Source organism: Equus caballus, chromosome 7, assembly GCF_041296265.1.
Source record: "Equus caballus isolate H_3958 breed thoroughbred chromosome 7, TB-T2T, whole genome shotgun sequence".
Taxonomy (NCBI): Eukaryota; Metazoa; Chordata; class Mammalia; order Perissodactyla; family Equidae; genus Equus; species Equus caballus.
Genome location: NC_091690.1, coordinates 4,053,311 through 4,074,094, shown reverse-complemented (window position 1 = coordinate 4,074,094; position 20,784 = coordinate 4,053,311). Strand labels below are relative to the sequence as shown.

Below are 20,784 nucleotides of genomic sequence, written 5' to 3'. Positions count from 1 at the left end.
GCCGCCAGGGTTGGAGCGGGCCTGCCAGGCCCCCGCCAGCAGCCCAGGCCCCCCACCGTGGGGCAGGGGGAGCAGCTGCCCGCCGGGTTCCAGGGAGCCCCAAAACCCAGGCCTCCTTGCCCATAAATGTTTACTAGGCTATGAGGGGCTGACATCATCCCCGGCCCCCTGCAGACCCCGTGGGGACAGCCTCCAGCCAGAGCGTTCAGTCCCCCCCATCCGCCAGGAGCCTCCACCCCCTGCCCCGCAGCCCCCACCTACACGGGGCAGTGGAGGACCTTGCCCTGAATTGACGAAGCCGTTCCCAGCCCGAGCCATGTGGACCAGGACGGGGAGGAACTCAGAGAGGGAGCCGGGCCTCCCTGCGGGCCGGGAGGGCTTCCTGGAGGAGGCAAGGCTGGGCCGGGCAGCCCGAGGCCGAAGAGGTCTTTCCAGATGCGCACAAGGGGCAGGCCCCGGCAAAGGCCACAGCGAGATCAAGGCCTGGCATGGGAGAGGGCACGGCGGGCGAGCGACAGGAGCCACATCCCAAGGCCTTGGGCACACGCTCCCCCAGGCCCGGCCCTGCAGACACACTGCCCACCGGCCTCACCGGGGGAGGCGGAAGGGAGCCACGAGCCTCGCCCCTGCCAGGAGGGCTCGTTTATCCTCACAGCCGCTAAGCAAGCTGTGCACATTCGTCCTGGTGACAGAGAAGGAAACTGAGGCCAGCGGGAGATGGGAGGGCACGGCTCACTCACGGGGGGAGGGCGGGCCCCTGGCACTCGTTCTGTTATGATCCGCTGTCGTCGGGGAAGAACGTGTCATTGTCCCTGGAGGACTTGCCGAGCGCCCAGGGCACTGGAACAGAAGCCACCGCGGACAAGGGGGTGCTCCCGGCCAGGGGACGTCAAAGTGAAATTCTACCGCTCAGAGTCGCGGAGGGGGTGGGCCGGGGGTCCGTGGTTACCCTGGGGGGACACACGAGGCCGTGGAGAAGGGCCTGCGGGGCTCGTGTTTGCTGGGCCCCTCTGCCCTGTCGCCCCTCTGGAGCCCTCCTGCCTTCAGATGCACCCACTTCTCACGCCCCCCTGTGGCTTCAATGGGTCCAGCCCCAGCATCACCCCCTGGACCAGCACACTCACCTCCATTCTGGTCCCCGCCTCCTGTGCTCTCCCCCCGCAGCCTGTGCTCCCCGAAGCCACCGCCAGAGGGCGCCCGGGAGCCCCTGAGTCAGTCCCGCCCTCCTCCGCCTGCAGCCCTCCAGGCTCCCCCTCCTGTCCCAGGAGAAGCTGAGTCCTCCCCATGGCCCCCCAGGCCCCACAGGTCCTGCCCTGTCCCCTCCCTGCCTTCCCTCCTCCCTTTTTCCCCCTCCTCCCTCTGTTCCAGCCACACACCAGGCCTGGGCCTGCCCCAGGGCCTTTGCACAGGCTGTGCCCTCTGCCTGAAACGCTCTTCCCCACAGCTCCCCCCTCACCTCCTTCAGTTCTCAGCTCAAGTGTCACCTCCTCCCCAACACCCCATTGACGTGACCTCCCAGCCGGCCAGCAGCGCCCCACATGCCCTTTACCCTCTCCTGTTGCCTGTAACACTCACGAGCTTCTAAATCCTGCGTGACCATCGCGGGTGTTGTTCAGTGGACCGTGTATCTCCTGGGGGCTGGGACACAGCCAAGCTGTTACTCCCTCGGGGCAGCACCCAGCCCAGAAACACAGCAGGGCTCCACAAACACGGGCACAGCCAGGTCCTGCTCACTCCACCCCCAAGAGACGACAGCAGCAGTGAGGGGGTGGCCAGGGGCAGAGGGAGCATCAAACTGAGACTCAAAGTCAAGACTTGGGGGGCTGGCCTGGTGGCTTAGCAGTTAAATTTGCAAGCTCCACTTTGTTGGCCTGGGGTTTGTGGGTTTGGATCCTGGCGTAGACCTGCAGGCCGCGCATTAAGCCATGCTGTGGCAGCGCCCCACATAAAATTGAGGAAGATGGGCACAGATATTAGCTGAGGACCAATCTTCCTCACCAAAAAAAAAAAGAGAGAGACTCAATTCACTGACACGTTTCTGTATTTATTGCAGTACAACTGACACACAACATCCTGTTCGTGTCAGACGTACATCATGACAATTCAATACTTATATACGTCCTGAGACGATCACGGGAAATTTAGTCACCATGTCCCCATGCGAAGCTGTGACAATGTCACTGACCGTGTCCCCAAGCTGTGCACTGCATCCCGTGACTTAGTGATTTTGAAGCTGCAAGTTTGTACTTGATCCCCATCACCTATTTTGCCCCGCCCCCAATACCTGAGTATTTACTGAGCACCCACCTGGGCCGGCATAGTCTCAGGCCTGGGGTCACAGGGCCAGCAGGACCGACAAGGTCCCCGCCTTCCTGGAGCAGCCAGACTTGGAGCACTGTGGAGGAAGGGTATTCCAGGCAGAGGGAACAGACAGTGCAAAGGCCCCGAGGCTGAACTGAGCGGGATGCACCCCTGTGACAGCCAGGAGGCCCGGCGGCGGGGTGGGGCAGCCCGTGTGGTGGCCATGAGGGGAGAGGAGGGGCCAAGTCTGTTCCCCAGGGGGACACAGCAAGTCAGGGCAGGATTGGCTGTGTCAGGGGGCGCTGGCTGCCAGATACCACGGAGTCCAGCCAACCCCTGCGGCAGCGGGCACCCCAGGGGGACAACACTTCCCTTGTCGGGGCGAAGACCCCCGCTAGAGCTACGCCAGCCGCCTGGGCACCCCTGAAAGGGCTGCTCTGGAAGGGAGCCCGGGTCCTGAAGGCCTCGAGGCCCCGTGTCACTGTGCTCACAGGGTCCTCATCCTAGAGGGGAAGGGGCCAAGGAGGAGGAGGAGACTGGAGGCTGGGGGTCTTGGGAAAGGGGGACCCAGGGTCACCTGGCTGGGTTCCTGTGCGGGGCCTCGGCCCACGGTCGCCACCCACCCTCGAAGCCCGAAGCCGGGTCGCCATCTCTTCAGGGTCTGGAAGTGGGGGCAGGGTTTGCCCCCTCACCCTGTCTGGCTTGACATCCGGAGCTTGGAACCCAGTGGAGCCCCCGACTGGGACGCAGGTCATCTGGGGCACCCCCAGCCGGACAGCGACTTGGCCCCGGGGGGAAACTGAGGCTCAGAGCAGCCGCGGGGCCTCCAGGAGCTCCTCTCCAGTCACCCTTGCTCCCTCGACTCTGGTCCTTCTCGGATTTGGATGCTGAGAGAGGCTTGGCTCGGCCCCCAGCCCCACACTGGTGCTCACGAGGGTCCCCACTCGGAGCCAGCCATGCCTGGGGGGCTCTCGAAGGCTGGGTGGTCGCCCGGCCGTGAGGCGCCCAGCGGGCCTGGCCCCAGCCCAGCCCACGTCCCTCCTCCGGGGCCCGCTGGGCTCCGAACATCCTCTGAACCAGAGCAGGGAAGGTGTGAGCGGGGGCGAGGGCCAGGCTCCGGGGACCTGGAGGGGGGCGTCCAGCCCAAACGGAGGGGCTGCCGGCAGACCAGCCGCTCAGCCTCAGATCCCCCCTCCTTTTTTCAAACCCATCCAAACGCTTTTAATTTCCCCATTTTTTTTTTTTTTCCACAGCAGTCTTTCTAAAACACATTTTACGGTTTATTTTTTTCAATAGGTAAAACAGACTCGGTCCACAGAATAGAAAATCGACCAAAGGGGGTTCAGGAAAAAAAACAGCCAGCTGCCCTCCCCCCCCACCCCCGCCGCGCTCCCCAGAGGCCGCCAGCCGGGTTTCTTGTTTCTCCTTCCAGCAATGTTCTTGCCGAAACAGGCCTGTCTGTATATTTTCTTTTCCCTACAGAAACGATGTCATGGTGTCCCTGCTGTTTTGCTGACCTCAGTCTGGTTCCCTCGCAACAATGCCTCCCGGATGTCTTCCTGTACAGTAAGGAACTTTCTCTTGCTTTTTCACGGCTGCCTAATATTCCGCCCCGTGGCTGGATCACCTTCCCGGTGCAAGTGCGTTTCCCCATCCTGGGCTCTTCGCTACTGTCAATAATGCAGCTTTGAAGAACCTGTTACAAATGTCATTTTTCCATGTGGATGAATGTATCCACATCCTTCCTGAAAATGTTTTTAATTAATAGACAATTTTTTTAGAGCGGTTTTAGGTTTGCAGACGATTTGAGCAGAAAGCACAGAGTTCCACAGTCCACCTTCCCCGCCCAACGCCCAACGCAGTTTCCCGGGAACGTGCGTTAGTGCCCGAACTTGTTACAATTGAAGAAGTCACACTGAGACATTGTTATAAACGAAAGGTCACGGCTGACACTGGCGGCCACTCTGGGCGTGCGTGTTCCGCGGGTTTATACAAATGTATCCACTGTCACAGCATCGCTCAGACTAGTTTCACGGCTGAACATCCCTCCCCCATCCCTCCGGCCCCCGGCAACCTCTGATCCTTTTCCTGTCTCATAGCTTTGCCTTTTCCAGAACATTCTGGAGTCGGAATCCCACAGTCTGTGCCCTTTTCGGACCGGCTTCTTTCGCTCAGTCATGTGCACTTAAGGTTCCCCCCTATCTTTTCATGGCTTCCTGGCTCTCTTCTTTTTAGCGCCAAATAATATCCCATTGTCTGGATGAACCACTTTCTCTAGCCATTCACCTCCTGAAGGGCATCTCGGTGGCTTCCGAGTTTTGGCAGCAAAGCTGCTGGAAACGTTCCTGTGCTGGTTTTTGGGTGGACATGAGTGTTCAGCTCCTTTGGGTAAATACCAAGGGGCGAAATTGCTGGATCGTTCGGGAACAAGGTGTCTGGTTTGTAGGGAACCGCCTCACCTGGGGTCTTCTAAAGCCGCTGGACCACCTTGCACCCACATCCTCGCCACACCTTGGCATTGTCGGTGTCCCGAGTTCGGCCATTCCCACAGGGGTGTGGCGGTGTCTCATTGTGGCTCTCATTTGCCTACATGTTTCAATAAACATTTATTGAGCCTCGCTCGGGAGCCAAGCGTGATGCCAGCATCTTTCCTACAACATGCTTTCTTTGCAATTCAGGCGAGGAATTCTCGATTTTTCAGATGGGGTAACCAAGGTTCAGAGAGGGATAGCTGCTTGCCCAGGGTCACACAGCAAATAGGGGTAGAGCCAGGGCCCTGGGACTGACTCCAGAGCACTTCCCCCTGCTGCATCCTGGGCCCTGTGCTGGCTACTGGGGACATAGTGGTGACCAAGACAGACCCAGTATCCTCCCTAAGGCTCACAGTCCAGTGGGGGAGACAGACACGTGGCCAGGCAGCTACAACTCGGGCTGACCAGGGCTTTGACAGGGTTATACAGGCAGAGGGGACCCAAAGGAGGCACCTGGCCCAGCATGGGTGTCCAGGAAGGCCTCCTGGAGGAGGGGGTGCTGAAGTGTGTGTAGAAGGGGAAGAGAGTGACGCAGGCAAGAGGAACAGCATAAACGATGGCTCAGAGGTAAGAAAGGAGGCGGTGTGGCTAGGAGCCCCACTCTGGCCAGCTGAGTCCTGGCTTCCGGCCCCAGCTCTGCCTCTGGTGGCCAGTCAGTCTGGGCCTCAGTTTCCCCTCCTCAGCATGGCTGTGAGGATTCCATGCACTCCTGAGGGTCACACGCTCCGGCCAGGGCTGGTACATGGGGAGCTCAAGGTGGGAGGAAGCCCGGCGTGCAGAGCAGCCCCCCACCCCTGCATCTGGGGTTCAAATGCCCAGGAGGAGGCCCGGGTGGCGGTGGGGACGGGCCAAGGTGGAGAGATGCAGTCCTGGTCCCCGGCTCAATGAAAGGAACTGGCGGGGTGCAGGGGGGTCGGCCTTCCGCCCGCACTCCACATTCCGGCCCAGGGCCAGACCCTCCCCGCCATGCGCGAGGCCACCTGGTGCAGGGGCCTTGGCCCCAGGTGTCCCCGCCCACACTTCACCCCGTGACCTCCGTTAAAATGAATCCTGAGCTGGACCAGGCGGGACCTGAGGGTGGGGGTGGGAGCAATGATGGAGGGGCCCTGGGAAGCTCGTCAGCAGTCGCCCGGCTGGAAGGCCACCCGAGCAGCGAGTGTGAGCGGAGCAGGGCTCACTGTCTAGCTCAAGTCCGGATTCAGCTGCGTTTTCTCCGCCGGCCCCGCCTGGATCACGACAGCCTTGGTGGGCCTGCCTGCGTGACGGTGGCCGCCCGGATGCTGTCCTGTATGGACCAGTCAGAGGGAGCCTGGCCCCCGGAGGCTGGGGGCCTCGGTCAGGTTGGCCCCCGAGGGTGCTGCACCTTGGGGCTCCCAGGGGCCGGGATGGGGCCAGGTCTGATAGGGAGGCGAGGCTGCAGCTCTCTGCCACCTGCAGTGGACGCGTTTCAATTGGGACGCCAAAATGGTGACTCCGGAGGGCCCTAGGGGAGAGGAAAGGAGGGGCTGTGCCCGCCTCCCCCAGAACCCACCTCTCATGTGCCCCGGCCCTCAGCAAGGCCCCGATGGTTCGAATCCCGAGTCCGAATCCGGGCTCTGCCACCGGCGAGTCTGTGACTTTGAGCCAGCTGCTCCCTGTGCCTCGATGTCCTCGTGTGTAAAATGGGTCAGTGCTACTAACAATAATAGTACCCGGCCGTCGGGGTCGTTGAGAAGATGAAATGCATTCATCTGTTCGAGGCCTTTGGCCTGCTTCGTAGGTAGCGCTCGCTTCAGTGATGGCCCGGGGGCCCCGGGCTCCCTCCTGGCCCGGAGGGAGGGGCTGAGCGGGAACCGGAGGCTAATTTTAGCCCTGATGACACCCCCTGGCCGCCTGCCTTGTGCAAACATCCTCAGCCAAGCAGGAGATTCAAAGCATCCTCTCCCCCCGTGACATCCACAGAGCCTGTTTATTCATTCCTGGCGGCGGGAGCATTCCTGCCGCCCGCGCCTGCCACCGCCTCGGCCGGGCCCGCGGCGCCCGCATTGGGGACCCCCTCACCTGGAGCCCCCGAGAGACAGCCCAGGCAGGCGCAGGGCGGTCGGGGCCCGGGAAGAGCAGGGACGAGAGCCCCCCCCCGCCCCCCCGCCCCAGAGTCTTGACTGGTGATTCTGAGTCAGGTTCCAAACGCTGGTGGACTCCCCGATGCTGTCATTTATTCAGGAGCTGCTTCCCGCCGGGTCCTGCCGGGGACCTGGGGCTCCCGGCCCCGGGGGAAGCGAGGACAAGCCAGGAAGCAGCCAGAATTGTTGAGCGTGCTCAGCACCCTTCATTCATTCCTTGGTTCATTCATTCATTCCTTCAAGGTGTGTTTGTCGAGCCCCCCCGGTGGGTCAGGAGCCGTTCAAGGTGCTCGGGCCTCAGGGGGTCACAGAGCAGACCGAGATCGCCCGTGGAGCTGGCGTTCTGGCGGGGGGACAGCCAGGGGCAAGAAATGATGCAAATAAGTCGGATACATGATCTGGTTAAACAGTAGGAATTGCTACAAAGAAAAAGAAAGAAGGAGGGAAAGTGCTGGCTGTGGGGCAGGGGACAACTTGATATAAAGTGATTCCAGAGGGAGAGAGAGTTGAGGGAGCCATGTGGGGATCAGGGGAGAGAGAGTTCCCAGCAGAGGGACCAGCATGTGCAAAGGCCCTGGGGTATGAATAGGGAGGATGCACATGGGGAGATGGGGCAGAGCCGGGGGCTTTGCCTCTGAGATGGACGGGGCCACCGCGGGGTCTGGGACAGATGCAAGATGCAGCGTGACGTCCCCACGTCCGGCTCTACCCGTGTCCCGAGGTCAATCCCCCGCCCTGTCACCCTTCAGGCCGAGGGCAGAGCCAGGGGCTGCAGCTGGGCCAGGCCTTGAGTGGCTGCAGGTGGTTTGCCACTGTAAATGAGGACTTCCGGAACCTTCTGAGAGGCCGGGGAGGCGGAAATTGCCGCGCTCTGGAGGACCATGGGGACAAGGCGGGGGATGCAGATTCCGGGCGCATCTCCAGACGCTCCCCGCCAGGAACGGGCCGGGGGCCCAGGGCGCCAGCGTGCCTGGCTCCGTTTTTGGCCAGCGGAGGAACAGGTGTCGTAAAAACCCTAAAAAGCATCTCAGAAAGCAAACCCACAAAATCCGCTCTCCCCTCCATCCTTGTCCCAACACATCTTCTCCGAGACTTGCAAAATACCTGTGCCGCTGTAGAGACGCCCCGCGCAGGCCCCGCGGAACCTGTCCAGGGCGACAGAAAGGGCCCTTTGTTCCTGCCCCACAGGTCCTGGAACCCGGCGGGACGCACCTCGGCGGCGATGGTGTTTGCGCTCGCCGTTGTGCAACAGCCTTTTTCCCGCCCCACAATAGGTGGCCCTGCCGCTTTTATTTCCAGAAATTGGAAAATGAAGCGTGTCAGGCCCCCCCGCCCCCTCACCCACCACCGGCTGAAATTTAAGCCCCGTGAACCCAGCGGGGCCCCAGGGCCGAGGGTGGGCAGACCCCGACGTGCCAGGGGCCCCGGTGAAGACAGCCCGGGGGCGGCCGGCACGCGGATGCCAGATTTCTGTCACTTTGAGCTTCCCCCGCTCCCTCCCTGCGAGGCAGCCCCGTGACGACGGGCAGGGAGAGGCTGCGTTCTTAAAAATCTCATGGGAGGGGAAACTGAGGCCCAGGGACCCAGGCCGGCAATTCTGCCCCCCGCAGAGACCCTGCTGGGTGCCAGAGGGTGATTGTGACCTGCTGGGTCACCTGAAGAGGGTGCCAGCGTTCGTTCTGCTCTGCAGACAAGATGACTAAGGCCCAGAGAAGTGATGGAACCCACCCAAGGTCACGCAGCTGCCAGAGCTCAGTCTGCTCCTCGAAGTTCGTGTGGTCAAGAGCTCTGAGTTGGGCACACGCACCTGGGCTCCAGACCAGCTCCGCCACTCGGGGGCCGCAGGTGGCTTCTGACATCAAATGAGGACTTCCAGAACATTCCAGAACCTTCTGGGCTCGGAGGAAATTGCTGCTCCCTGGAGAATGCCTAGAGAGACTGAGTTGGGGGCAGGGGGTGAATTCCAGGCATTCTCGGAGCCTCAGTTTCCCTGGCTGCAACAGTGGACACTCGGGGATCCCGGTGATGGCTGAGACGGGGGCTGGGCCCAAGGATGGAGGGGGCACCAGTGGGTGAGGACGTGGGAGGTCTGGGCAAGGCCGCCGGGGACCCCGGGCCTGAGCCAGCCTCGCGGGGCCCATCGCTCACCTGCCACCCACACCGCGCACCTGGGGCCCCCTCCCCACCCACTGGCTGTAGGCCACGGGCCTCGGGGCGGCCGGCACTCACAGGGGGCCAGGCCCGGGCCTCTGCAGGCAGGGGGGCCGGTCCCCGGGACGGGGCTGCACAGGGAGGAGCCCAGAGCCCCTGCGGTCCCCGCCTCCAGCTGAACTGGGGTCTGCCCGCTGAGCTTCTCCCTTTGTCTCCCTCTTTCTGGAAGTTTCTCCGAGGCTCAGAGGGGAAGGGAACCCTCCTCGGGCCCCTGCCACCTGGGCCAACATCGGGAGACGCTGGGGTGCCCCCACCGGTACCCAAGCTCCATTCCTCGCCATTTGCTCCAATTGCATGTGTGGCCCACTCCTCACCCGTCGCCGGCGGGGGGGACCCTGCACTCCTCCAGAGCCACCCGCCGCCCCTTGGCTCTCGGCTTTGAGGCCCCAGGACGGATGGAACTTCCCACCGGCTGGCAGCTCCGTCACCCCCCAGCCCAGGCCGATGGAGGCACGTGGTCCCATGCAGGCAGAGAGTCTGGCTGGGGGCGCGAGTGGCCCCACCTCCCCCTGCACGCTGGTTCCGGCTCCTCCCGAGCCTGTGGGAGAGGGGTCCCCAGCTCCCCCACTCTGGGCTCAGGGCCCAGCTTCCTTCCAAAGAGGCCCTGCCTGGCATTGGCCAGGTGAGCCTCGCCCAGAGAGGGTCAGGAAGGCTCTTGGGTCACACAGCAAATTCAGGACAACCACCTGCTCCCTCTGGCTTTGGGCAGGGGGCGGTCCTCAGGTCCCCAAAGGCTGGACCCCAGGGGCTAGCAGTTGGTCCAGCTGCACACCCCGAGGCCAGGAGGGCTGGGGTCAGATCCCAAACCCACCCCCAGCCCCACCCGCACTTCCCAGCTGCGTGAAGCAGACAATGCCAATAAAGTCTGAAATAAAACTATGGTCATTGGAGGCCATAAAACTAATTGACGGGAGAGGCAGGATGACCAGCGAACCCCCGGAGGAGATGACACCCCGAGAAGCAAGAGGTCAGGGCGGGGAGGGTGTTCCCGGCAGAGGGAGCCAGGCGCGGGCGGGGTCAGGTGCGCCCTGGGCTGCGGGGAGTGACATGGGGTCAGGACAGAGCCAGCTCTGCCACAGTTCCAGTTGAGGCAGTTTGGGTGGCAGGAGGCGACCTGACCCCTTCTCCCTGTGTCTCGCCCTGTCACACGCATGGGCTTCGTTGCCGGGACCTGTGGGGCGACAGGACCTAGCGGGGAGGGTGCGGGTGGGCAGCATTGCAATGACGGGGAGCCCAATGTCCCCCACGAGCCCCATGGCCAGCTTCTCCTCTGCCGCGGGGCACAGCCGGGGTCGGGGGCTCCCTCGGGGTCGGGGCTCAGCGTGGCTACAGTTCCTGACCCCAGGGCCACCGTCCCCGAGGCCAGCCCGGCCATCCAGCTGTCCTGGGGGGCTCAGCTCCGGCCGAGGTGGACCTGGGGGAGGCTCAGGCAGGCAGCGTTGGGGGTCTGATGTGTGGAAAAACCCCTGTCCGTCCCTTCTGCCCAGCCCACACCCTGCCCACGACCTGGTGACAGGCGGCTTGAGTCCCTGGGGACCACGGGCATCTCGGGGTCCTGAGGTGCAGTTGTGGGGGGGGAACCCCCATGGACAGCGCCCCCACCACCCATCTGGCTCCACGGGGACAAGTGGATCGGAACCAGAGGGCCCAGAAGCAGGGGGCAGAGGGGCATCACGGGGGGCCGCCCCCTTGCTGCAGTCCCGGCCCCTCAGGAGTTGTCCTGGAAGCTTCGTGGCCTGGCCCCAGGGCAGATAAAGCCCCTCCTGGCTCCTCTGGGACATCTCAGAGAGCATCCTTCCACAGCATAGCCATCCTGCTTGGATGCTGCCCTCGACGGGGAGCTCATTCTTTCTGGAGGTAGTAACAGTGAACGCCCCCAGAGGTGCTAGCATGAGCCCAGTGTCATAGAGGGGAGAGATGGAGGCTCCGAGAGGGGCAGACACCAGCCTCAGGCCCCTCAGCGGTAAGAGGCAGGACCAGGGGCCCAACCCAACACACTTGCAGACATAGCCAGCCGAACCAAATGTGGAATAGGCAGAGCCCTGTCGCCCTCCACTAGAGACCTGCTTTGACGTCTTCCCAATCCTTGAGATACAACCCAATTTCTTACTCTCTCTTCCCCGCTCTCTTGCTCTTCCAGCTTGTTTTGTCCTCGCAGGGTTATCAGCCCAGTGGGGGAAGCGACATAGTGTGGCCAGTGTTATGATGGGGGCACACGAGCAGCTGTGGGAACCAGAGGAGGGATCTGGTCCAGCGGTGAGGCATCCGGGGAGGCTCCCTGGAGGAGGTGTCTACACTGAGCCCTGAAGGATGACCAGGGATTAACAGGGTCGCGGGGGGCAAAGAATTCCTCATCTCTGGACCTCAATTTCCACATCAGCAGGGTGACCGTGGGGAGGCTGAAGGTCCTGGGCACAGTGACATCATGCCAGGCAGCTCCATGAGTACTGTTGTAACAAGTCACCAGATCGTGCCACCCAGCCGGGCGTGAGCTCCGAGGAGGTTGGGGCCAGTCTGTGAATGCCCCGCCCTGGGAGACCCCCAGCCCCCCAGAACCGGCCTGGAACCAGCTGGCCACTCCGATGCTGGGACCCCCGGCCGCAGAAGTGGCCTCATGGAAGTTTCTGGTCTAGGAACAGGGAAGTGGTGACACCTGAGGTCTGGACCTGGGGCTCTGGGCCGCCTGCAGCAGCCTATTCCTCCTCGGCGTCCCTGCCTCTTCTGCCCCCCCGATAGCCTGTCCCCCACGTGGTGGCCTGAGAGAGCCTCTCAAAACAGGAGTTGAGGTGGCATCTGTTTTGCTGGGGGCCTCAAGTGGCTCCCTATGGCCCTCGTGTTACAGGCTCTGTCACTGACCACAGCTGGACGAGCTCAATGTGGCCTGGCCTCAGTGCCAGTCCTGACCTCATCTCCTGCTCGTGAACACCCAGGCTTACGGAATTTCCCCCATTCCTCGCTGCCTCAGGGCCTTTGCACAGGTGGTTCCCAGGGCCTGGAAAGCTCTTCCCTCCTCCTTTTTACTCCAGAACTCCTGTGGGGTCTTAGCTCACAGCTCACACATCCAGGAAGCCTAGACCAGGCCACACCTTCCTCACTTTTTGCAAATAAGCATCTTATGATCATTTATGAGTTTCCTTATGTATTATCTGTCTTGTTTGCTTCTGGCCCTATCCCTGGGGCCTGGCACGTGGCAGGTACTCAAGACATGGGGGTGGGATCTGCTGGAAGTGAAAGAGGGAGGGTTGAAATTCTGCCCACCTGCCCATCCCCACCCCCAAGGAGGCCCTGGGGCCATGCCGCGGAACCCAGTTTGAGAACTGAGGACTTGGGTTGGCCTGTTCACTTTATGGATGAGTCAAGGGTATGCCACCCAGGCCCGGAGGTCACAGGTGAGGCCAGGGCGGTGACTCCCGTTTCCAGCTTCCTGCATCGCCCTGCCTGGTCTGATGGCAAACGCTGAGGGGAGCCCCACAGTTGGCTTTGGCACGGTGGCCTGGGACGGGACACCCTGGGTCACCTGATGACAGGTGTGGGCTGGACCCAGCCGTGCTCCACCTGCAGGTGCACTTCCTTCTCTTCCCCAGTCCCGCCTTATCCACATCTCGGGAGACCAGCCCACGGCGGTCCCAAACCTCCCGGTCAACTGTGCGCTGCCCCCAGGTAAGACCTTGAGGGGCGCATGGACCCCCCCCAGAGCCTCGGGTGCCCCCTGGGAAGGGCCTCGGGGCTGGGCTGCCCTCTCCTCTCTGCCCCATCCTGTCACCTTCATTCACGTGGCGGCTGGCGCTGGTGCAGGACAGACAGCCGAGGGTCCGTCCGCCGGCTGGTGGCACGGCCCGGACTCTGCCAGCCGCCTCAGTCCCCGGCAGGGTCCCTCCTGGGCGCCCTGGTGGCCCAGACGTGAGTGGGCGGTGGGACTCAGGGCCACACCGGGAGGAACCGAGCACTTCCCTCTCTGCCTGGCGAGGTTCCGAGTTAGCGGTCCCACGGTCGGCCCCCAGGGCCCCCCGTCCCCCTGACTCTGGACCGACTTGGGACACAGAAGGGTTTTTAAAAAACTCTTTGGGATGTCCCAGGACAGTGACATTTCTCAATCGTTTCCTAGGAAAAAGGATCTTGGGTTCAACTTGGGGGGGATCCCCTCCCCTTAGTCTGCGCTCCTCAAGGCCCCTGCCCGGGGCGTCCGGGTCTCCTAGGAGGCACTGCGCTACCCTCGGGGCCCGGATCCAGCAGGATGCAGGACATTCATTTTCACGGCATTTCAACACATTGACTTTTTCTGCGTGGCCCCAAAGCCCAAGGGCGCGAGATGGCAGGTGGTCAAAGTTCAGCGTCCCTCCCGCTCTGGCCTCGGGCTGCCTCCTCGAAGTCCTGTCCTTTGTTTCTTCTTTTTTTTCTTTCTTAATTATTTTATTGAGGTCAAATTGTGACCTCAGTGTGAGGTTTGTAACATTGTGTGATTTCAGGTGTACGTCGTTATGTTTCAGTTTCTCGCCCTATAGCATCGTGTTCACCACCAAAAGTCTGGTTTTCATCCGTCATCATACACATGTGGTCCTTCCCCCCCTCCCCTCCCCACCTGCCCCTCTGGTGACCAATCTGCTCTCTGTCTGTACGTGTGTGCGTTTGTTTATCTTCCACATACGAGTGAAATCATACAGTATTTGTCTTCCTGCGGCTGACTTATTCCGCCCAGCATAGTGCCCTCAAGGTCCATCCACGTCGGCACAAATGGCACGACTTCATCTTTTTTATGGCTGCGTAGTATTCCACTGTACATCACCTATTGGGCATCTTCTTTATCCATTCACCCATAGACGAGCACTTGAGTTGCTCCCACATCTTGGCTATTGTGAATAATACTGCGATGAACACAGAGATGCGTCTATCTTTTTGAATTAGCGTTTTCATGTTCTTTGCATCAATACCCAGCAGTGGGATAGCTGGATCATATGGTAGATCTGTTCTTAATTTTCTTAGGAATCTCCATAGTGTTTCCCACAGTGGCTGCCCCCGTCTGCACTCCCACCAGCAGTGTACGAGGGTTCCCTTCTCTCCACATCCTCTCTGATGTTTGTTGTTTCCTGTCTTGTCAATTATACCCATTCTGACGGGTGTGAGATGGTCTCTCATTGCAGTTTTGATGTGCATTTCCCTGATAATTACTGATGTTGAGCATCTTTTCATGTCCCTGTTGACCATCTGTACATCTTCTTTGGGAAAATGTCTGTTCAGATCCTCTACCCATTTTTTATTAGATTGTTTTGTTTCTTTCTTGTTCAGTTGTATGTGTTCTTTATACATCTCGGAAATTAACCCCTTGTCGGATATGTGATTTGCAAACATTTTCTCCCAGTTGGTGGGTTGTCTTTTTGTTTTGTTTGTGGTTTCCTTTGCTGTGCAGAAGCTCTTTAGTCTGATGTAGTCCCATTGGTTTATTTTTTCCTCGGTTTCTTGCCTTAGCAGACATATTCAAAAAGTTACTGCTAAGACGGACCTCAAAGAGGTTACTGCTGGGCCAGCCCCGTGGCGCAGCGGTTAAGTGCGCTCGTTCCAATTCGGCGGCCCGGAGTTCGCCGGTTCGGATCCCGGGTGCAGACATGACACTGCTTGGCGCACCATGCTGTGGTAGGCGTCCCACATATAAAGTAGAGGAAGATGGGCATGGATGTTAGCTCAGGGCCAGGCTTCCTCAAAAAAAAAAAAAAAAAAAAAGCATACTGCCTGTGTTTTCTTCTAGGATTTTGATGGTTTCAGGTCTTACATTCAAGTCTTTAATCATTTTGTGTTAATTTTTGTGTATGGCGTAAGATAATGGTCTACTTCCATTCTTTGGCATGTGGCTGTCCCGAAGGCCTGTCTTTTGAGTCTGTTTCCAGAAACGTAACGTTGGCGTGAACACCTAATTCCACATCCCACTCCCTTTGCATCACACAAGGCCACCTGCCAGGTCCTGCACTCTACACCCGGAGGCCCGTGCCAGCTCTGCCAGTGAGAGGGGCCTGCCAGCCACTGAGATCGTTTATTCAAAACAGCTTCATTGAGACAGAATTCACGTCCCGCACAATTCATACATGTAAAGTGCACAATTCACTGGGTTTTGCTCTATCGCGTTATTGTTTTTAATTGTGGCAAAATATATATGACACGAAATTTGCCATTCTAACCATTTTTAAGTGCACAGCTCAGTGGCACAAAGCACATTCACATGGTTGTGCCACCATCCCCTCCATCCATTTCCAGAACTTTCCATCTTCCCAAACGGAAGCTCTGTCCCCATGAAACACTGACTCCTCACCCCTCCCCCAGCCCCTGGCCCCCCATCCACTTTCTGTCTCTGTGGATGTGGCTCCTCCGGGGACCTCCTGTGAGTGGACCACACAGTGTGTGTCCCTCTGTGTCTGGCTCACGTCCCTGAGCATCACGTCCTCCAGGTCCTTCCACGTTGGAGCAGGTGTGAGGATCTCCTTCCTTTTCATGACTGTGTAATATTCCAGGCTGTGGACGGAGCACACTGGGTGCGTCCATCATCCATCGATGGACATTTGGGATGTTCCAATTTTTGGCTGCATGAATCACGCTGCTGTGAGCACAGACGCCCAAGATCTGTTCAGGTCTCTGCTGTCGCTTCCTCTGGGGAGGCCCCCAGGGGTGGAATTACTGGGCCATATGGCAATTCTACGTTTAGCTTTTTGAGGAATCACCAAACTTTTTTCTGCCACATTTCTAATTTTCAGTTTTCTAGCAGCCACATTAAAAAGAACCGAAAGATACCAGCAAAATGAATTTTAACGATACAGTTTATCTCACCAGATACACCCAAAGCATTATCTCCACATGTAATCAATATAGAAAGTGATCAATGGATATTTTACATTCTTTCTTTCATACGAAGTCTTGCAATTCTGCGGTGTATTTAACACTTTAAACATCTCTGTTTGGACGCTAAATTTTCCCTGGGTAGAGTGAAATGGGCTCCTCCCCAAACAGTAAAGTTGTATTTAATTAAAAAAAAAAATGTGTTTACGCTGTTTAAATAGACACGTGAAATTTAGTAACATTTACAACTTCAGTCCCCTGTTGCGTTAGCCACATGACAAGTGTCAGTCGCTCCGTGGGGCTAGTGGCTCCCAACTTGGACAGCTCAGGTTTGGCCCAAACTATTTTTTCTTTTTTAATCTTTTTTTGAGGAAGATTAGCCCTGAGCTAACATCTGCTGCCAATCCTCCTCTTTTTGGCTGAGGAAGACTGGCCCTGAGCTCACATCCGTGCCCATCTTCCTCTACTTTCTATGCGGGACGCCTACCACAGCATGGCTTGGTAAGTGGTGCCATGTCCGCACCTGGGATCTGTACCGATGAACCCCAGGCCACTGAAGTGGAATATGCACACTTAACCGCTGCACCACCGGGCCAGCCCTGAGCCCAAACTGTTTAATTCTGGGAATTGCTTTGCTCCAGGCAGAGGTGCATTCACCATGAATCAGCTGAAGCTTAAGCTAAATAAGGATTTGCTTCTGTATCTATAAACGAGCACGTGGATAAAGAGGACAGATTGGCGGGAACCAGAGGGGAAGAGGGTGGGAGGGGAAAAGGGGCCAAGGGGCACATCTATATGGTGACAAATAAAAACTAGGTTATTGGTCGTGAGCATGATTCAGTCTATACAGAAACGGATATGTAATAATGTACGCCCAAAATGACACAATGTTATAAACCAATATGACCGCCATAAAATAATTTTAAAGAGAAAAAAAAGCTTTGTTTCCGTATCTAAGCCTGGACTTCTTTGCTGTTTCTTGGAGAAGTTCCCAAAATATAGATGTGTCAGCGGATCTGGGCCAACACAGCGGCCTTATTCATTTTTCACAGCTGCGTAGTATTCTGTCACAGAGAGGGCCCCTAATTTGAATCCCGGGCACGGACCTACATGCCACTCATCAAGCCATGCTGTGGCGGCATCCCACATACAAAATAGAAGGAGATTGGCACAGATGTTAGCTCAGGGCCAATCTTCCTCGCCCAAAAAAAGAAAAAGTGAAAGACACAGGTGAGGTTCATTTTAATAATTCACTTTCTTTAAACCAATAGATCCGAATTAGTATTATTTCAATGTGAAATCAGTAGAAAAGTCATCGTGATATTTTACACCCGGCCTCAGTTTTCTTATCTGTAAAACTGGTGCCCTAACAGCGTCCACCTCGGGACCCATGAATAGTAACTGGGGTCCCCCATGGTGGCCCCCCACGCGTGGGTTATTACTTTTGTTATCAATGATGCTGTCTCCACTCTCCCCTTCCCCCAGCTGCTCGGACCCATGGATGCACTCAGCCGGGCCAAGATACAATGCCCCTTGCGCCACTGCGTCCTCGGGCTGCTCCTGCAGTTCCTTTTGGCTCTGTGCTTCTTCTCCTACCTGCGCGTGTCCCCAGACAAGCTCCTCTGGCCCACTAAGTCCGGGGCCACCGCAGTCGAGTCTGTCAGCACAGCTCCCACGGGGTCGGCAGAGCCGGGGTCGTCCAAGGGGACCCACTACCAGGCCACTGCGGGGCCCCCGGCCCGCCCGCCCCTGCTTCTCCTGCTCTGGACCTGGCCCTTCCACGTCCCGGTGGCCCTGTCCCGCTGCTCGGAGCTGTGGCCCGGCACCCCCGACTGCCAGCTGACTCTCAACCGCAGCCTGTACCCGCAGGCGGACGCCGTCCTCGTGCATCACCGGGAGGTCAGCTCCAGGCCCCGGCAGCAGCTCCCGCCCTCCCCACGGCCCCCCGGGCAGCGCTGGGTCTGGTTCAACATGGAACCGCCCGACCACTCTCCCCGCCTGAAGGAGCTGGACGGGTACTTCAACCTCACCATGTCCTACCGCCGAGACTCCGACATCTTCACGCCCTACGGCTGGCTCGAGCCCTGGAGCGGCCCGCCCGCCGAGGCGGCGGTCAACCTCTCGGCCAAGACCGAGCTGGCGGCCTGGGCGGTGTCCAACTGGAAGCCGACCTCGGTGAGGGTGCGGTATTACGAGACCCTGCGGGAGCATCTCAAAGTGCACGTGTACGGGCGCTCCCACGAGCCGCTGCCCCGCGGCGACAAGATGCTGGAGCACCTGGCCCGGTACAAGTTCTACCTGGCCTTCGAGAACTCCGTGCACCCCGACTACATCACGGAGAAGCTGTGGAGGAACGCCCTGATGTCCGGGGCCGTGCCCGTGGTGCTGGGCCCCAGCCGGAGCAACTATGAGCAGTTCCTGCCCCCCGACGCCTTCATCCACATCGACGACTTCCAGAGCCCCAGGGAGCTGGCCCAGTACCTGCTGGCGCTGGACCGCGACGACGGCCGCTACCTGAGCTACTTCCGCTGGCGGGAGACGCTGCGGCCGCGCTCCTCCAGCTGGGCGCTCATGTTCTGCAAGGCCTGCTGGCGGCTGCAGCAGGAGGCCACCTACAAAACGGCGCCCAGCCTCGCCGCCTGGTTCACCTGAGCCCGCCCGCCTGCGGCCCGGGCTGCGGGGGCCACACCTGCCAGGGGCCTCACCTGCTGGGGGTTGGGGAACCCCACCTGCCACGGACCTCACCCCCCAGGGACCTCACCTGCTGGGGGTTGGGGGGGGCCTCACCTGCTAGGGACCACACCTGTCGGGGATCTCACCTGCTGGGGATGACACCTGCTGGGGACCTCACCTGCAGGGGGCCACACCTGCCGGGGGCCTCACCTGCTGGGGACTTCACCTGCTGGGGGTTGGGGGGGGGCCTCACCTGCTGGGGATCTCACCTGCCAGGGACAACACCTGCTGGGGACTTCACCTGCCAGGATGACACCTGCCAAGGACCTCGCCTGCCGGGGACGACACCTGCTGGGGACCTCACCTGCCAGGATGACACCTGCCGGGGACCTCACATGCCGGGGACCACATCTGCCGGGGACATCATCTGCCGGGGACCTCGGCTGCTGGCCCTCACCCACCCAGGCGCTCGCCCTGGGGAAGCGGCCTCGGGTCCCGGCCGCTGGTGCCGGCTGTGGTGGGCGTGCCTGTAGTCACCATTGCTGTTGTTACCGGCCCATGGGGAGGCAGGCTGGCCCTGTTGGGTCCCTTTCCAGGTGGGAAAGCTCCGAGGAAAACTGCCGTGTCCTCCCTCATTCTAGAACTGCGTTCTCGCCCCAGAGCAACTGTGCCCCCCAGGGGACACTCGGCCCTGTCTGGGGACATCCGTAGTTGTCACGCTGGGCGTGGGCTGATGGCTTTGAGTGGGTGGGGCTGGGGATGCTGCTCAGCCCCTCACAATGGGGAATGGTCCAGCCCCCATGTCAGGAGGTGGAAAACTCCGGAAGCCAAGCCCCTCAGGCAGGGCGGGGGGAGCAGGCTCAGAGGGGCCGGCGAGTGGGGCCGGGCTGCCTGGGGGTCAGTGTGGGCAGGGCCGGGAGAGGGGCCCAGGGACAGAGGACGGGCAGGGACCCCCATGAAGGAGGACAATGGGGGAGAGTGTGCACTTCTGCAACGAGCCACAGCTTTGAGGGTGCCCTGTGAGTGTGCAATTCTGAGTGTGAATGATGACTGAGTGTGCAAGCCTGCGGGCCGGGGGCTGCGTGGGACCCCGTCTGCAAAGCCCCAAGCGGGTGGCAGTCTCTGTGCGTGTCTGTGTGTGAGAGTGTGTGTGTCTGTATGTGTGTGTGAGTGTGTGTGGGGGGGTGTGGTGGGCTGGGAAACCCGGGTGCAGGGATCTGTGGGGACAGCTCTGTTTACGTTCCAATTCTCCAGCAGCCGGGCCAGCGTCCTGTGGTTGTGATGTCACATCTGGGGGGGGAGACAGGGGGGCCGAGGTCCTGGGAGGCCCGGGAAGGGCACACGCACACACATACACACACACACACTCACATGCACACTCACACACACACACTGAGGCTGCCAAGCTTCAGGGGCCACCGACCTGGTCTCCAAGGCCAGTGTCCCTACTGCACATCCTGGGCTGAGCGACTTCCCTCTTGGAGGCTCAGGGCCACGGAGGATGGGGAAACTGAGGCCTGGCTTCCGCAGCAGCAGGGGACTCTGGCCTCTCTGCCATGCTGGGTGGAGTCAGCCCCGATGGTGGAGGAACCCGCCACCCCAAACCTCAGAGTCAGGGGACTCCGGGGGCGCGGGCAGGGACCCCAGGCAGCCTGTGCTCTGAAGCCACCTTCCATGCAGACCAGCCACGGGCTGGGGCCCTGGAAGTCCCGCCCGTTAGCTGCCTCTAGTGTGTCCAGCTGCAGGCGGGGGCGGGTGGTCCCCGCCCACCCCGGGACAGCTTCTGATGGGGGCGCCCCAGCTCCGGGGGAGGTGGGGATGGGGTCTGGGAGGGACGTGGCCTTTAGAAGCTCAGACGTGGGGGGCACAGCAAAGGCGGGAAGGAGCCCAGGCCGGGTGGCAGGAGGGGAGGGGTCCCCCCCGGGGGCGCAGCGCCCCCCTTCCCGGCCCCTCCCAGACCGTGGGACCCGCCGACCCCTCCCCGCGCCCTGGGAACCCTCCCCCGGTGCCGAGGGGCCTGCCAAGCGTCAAGGTGACACCGCGGAGTCCAAGCAGCGCGCCCGCGCTTTTTCCATCCTCCACGGGGCTCGTCGTAAATTCCCCCGGAGCCCCGGTCAGGGCTTTTATGGTCCAGGACCCAGGTCCCT

General features: G+C 60.2%; 1 protein-coding gene across 1 annotated transcript; it reads left to right on the top strand.

Moving 5' to 3' along the window:
- Positions 1-3,773: 3,773 nt before the first annotated feature.
- LOC111774191 (3-galactosyl-N-acetylglucosaminide 4-alpha-L-fucosyltransferase FUT3-like) lies at positions 3,774-19,512 on the top strand. Its single transcript, XM_023644542.2, has 2 exons — positions 3,774-3,867; positions 17,450-19,512. Exons 1-2 carry the CDS (start codon positions 3,853-3,855, stop codon positions 18,614-18,616), a joined length of 1,182 nt encoding a protein of 393 aa, XP_023500310.2. The 5' UTR covers positions 3,774-3,852; the 3' UTR covers positions 18,617-19,512.
- The last annotated feature ends 1,272 nt before the right edge of the window (positions 19,513-20,784 follow it).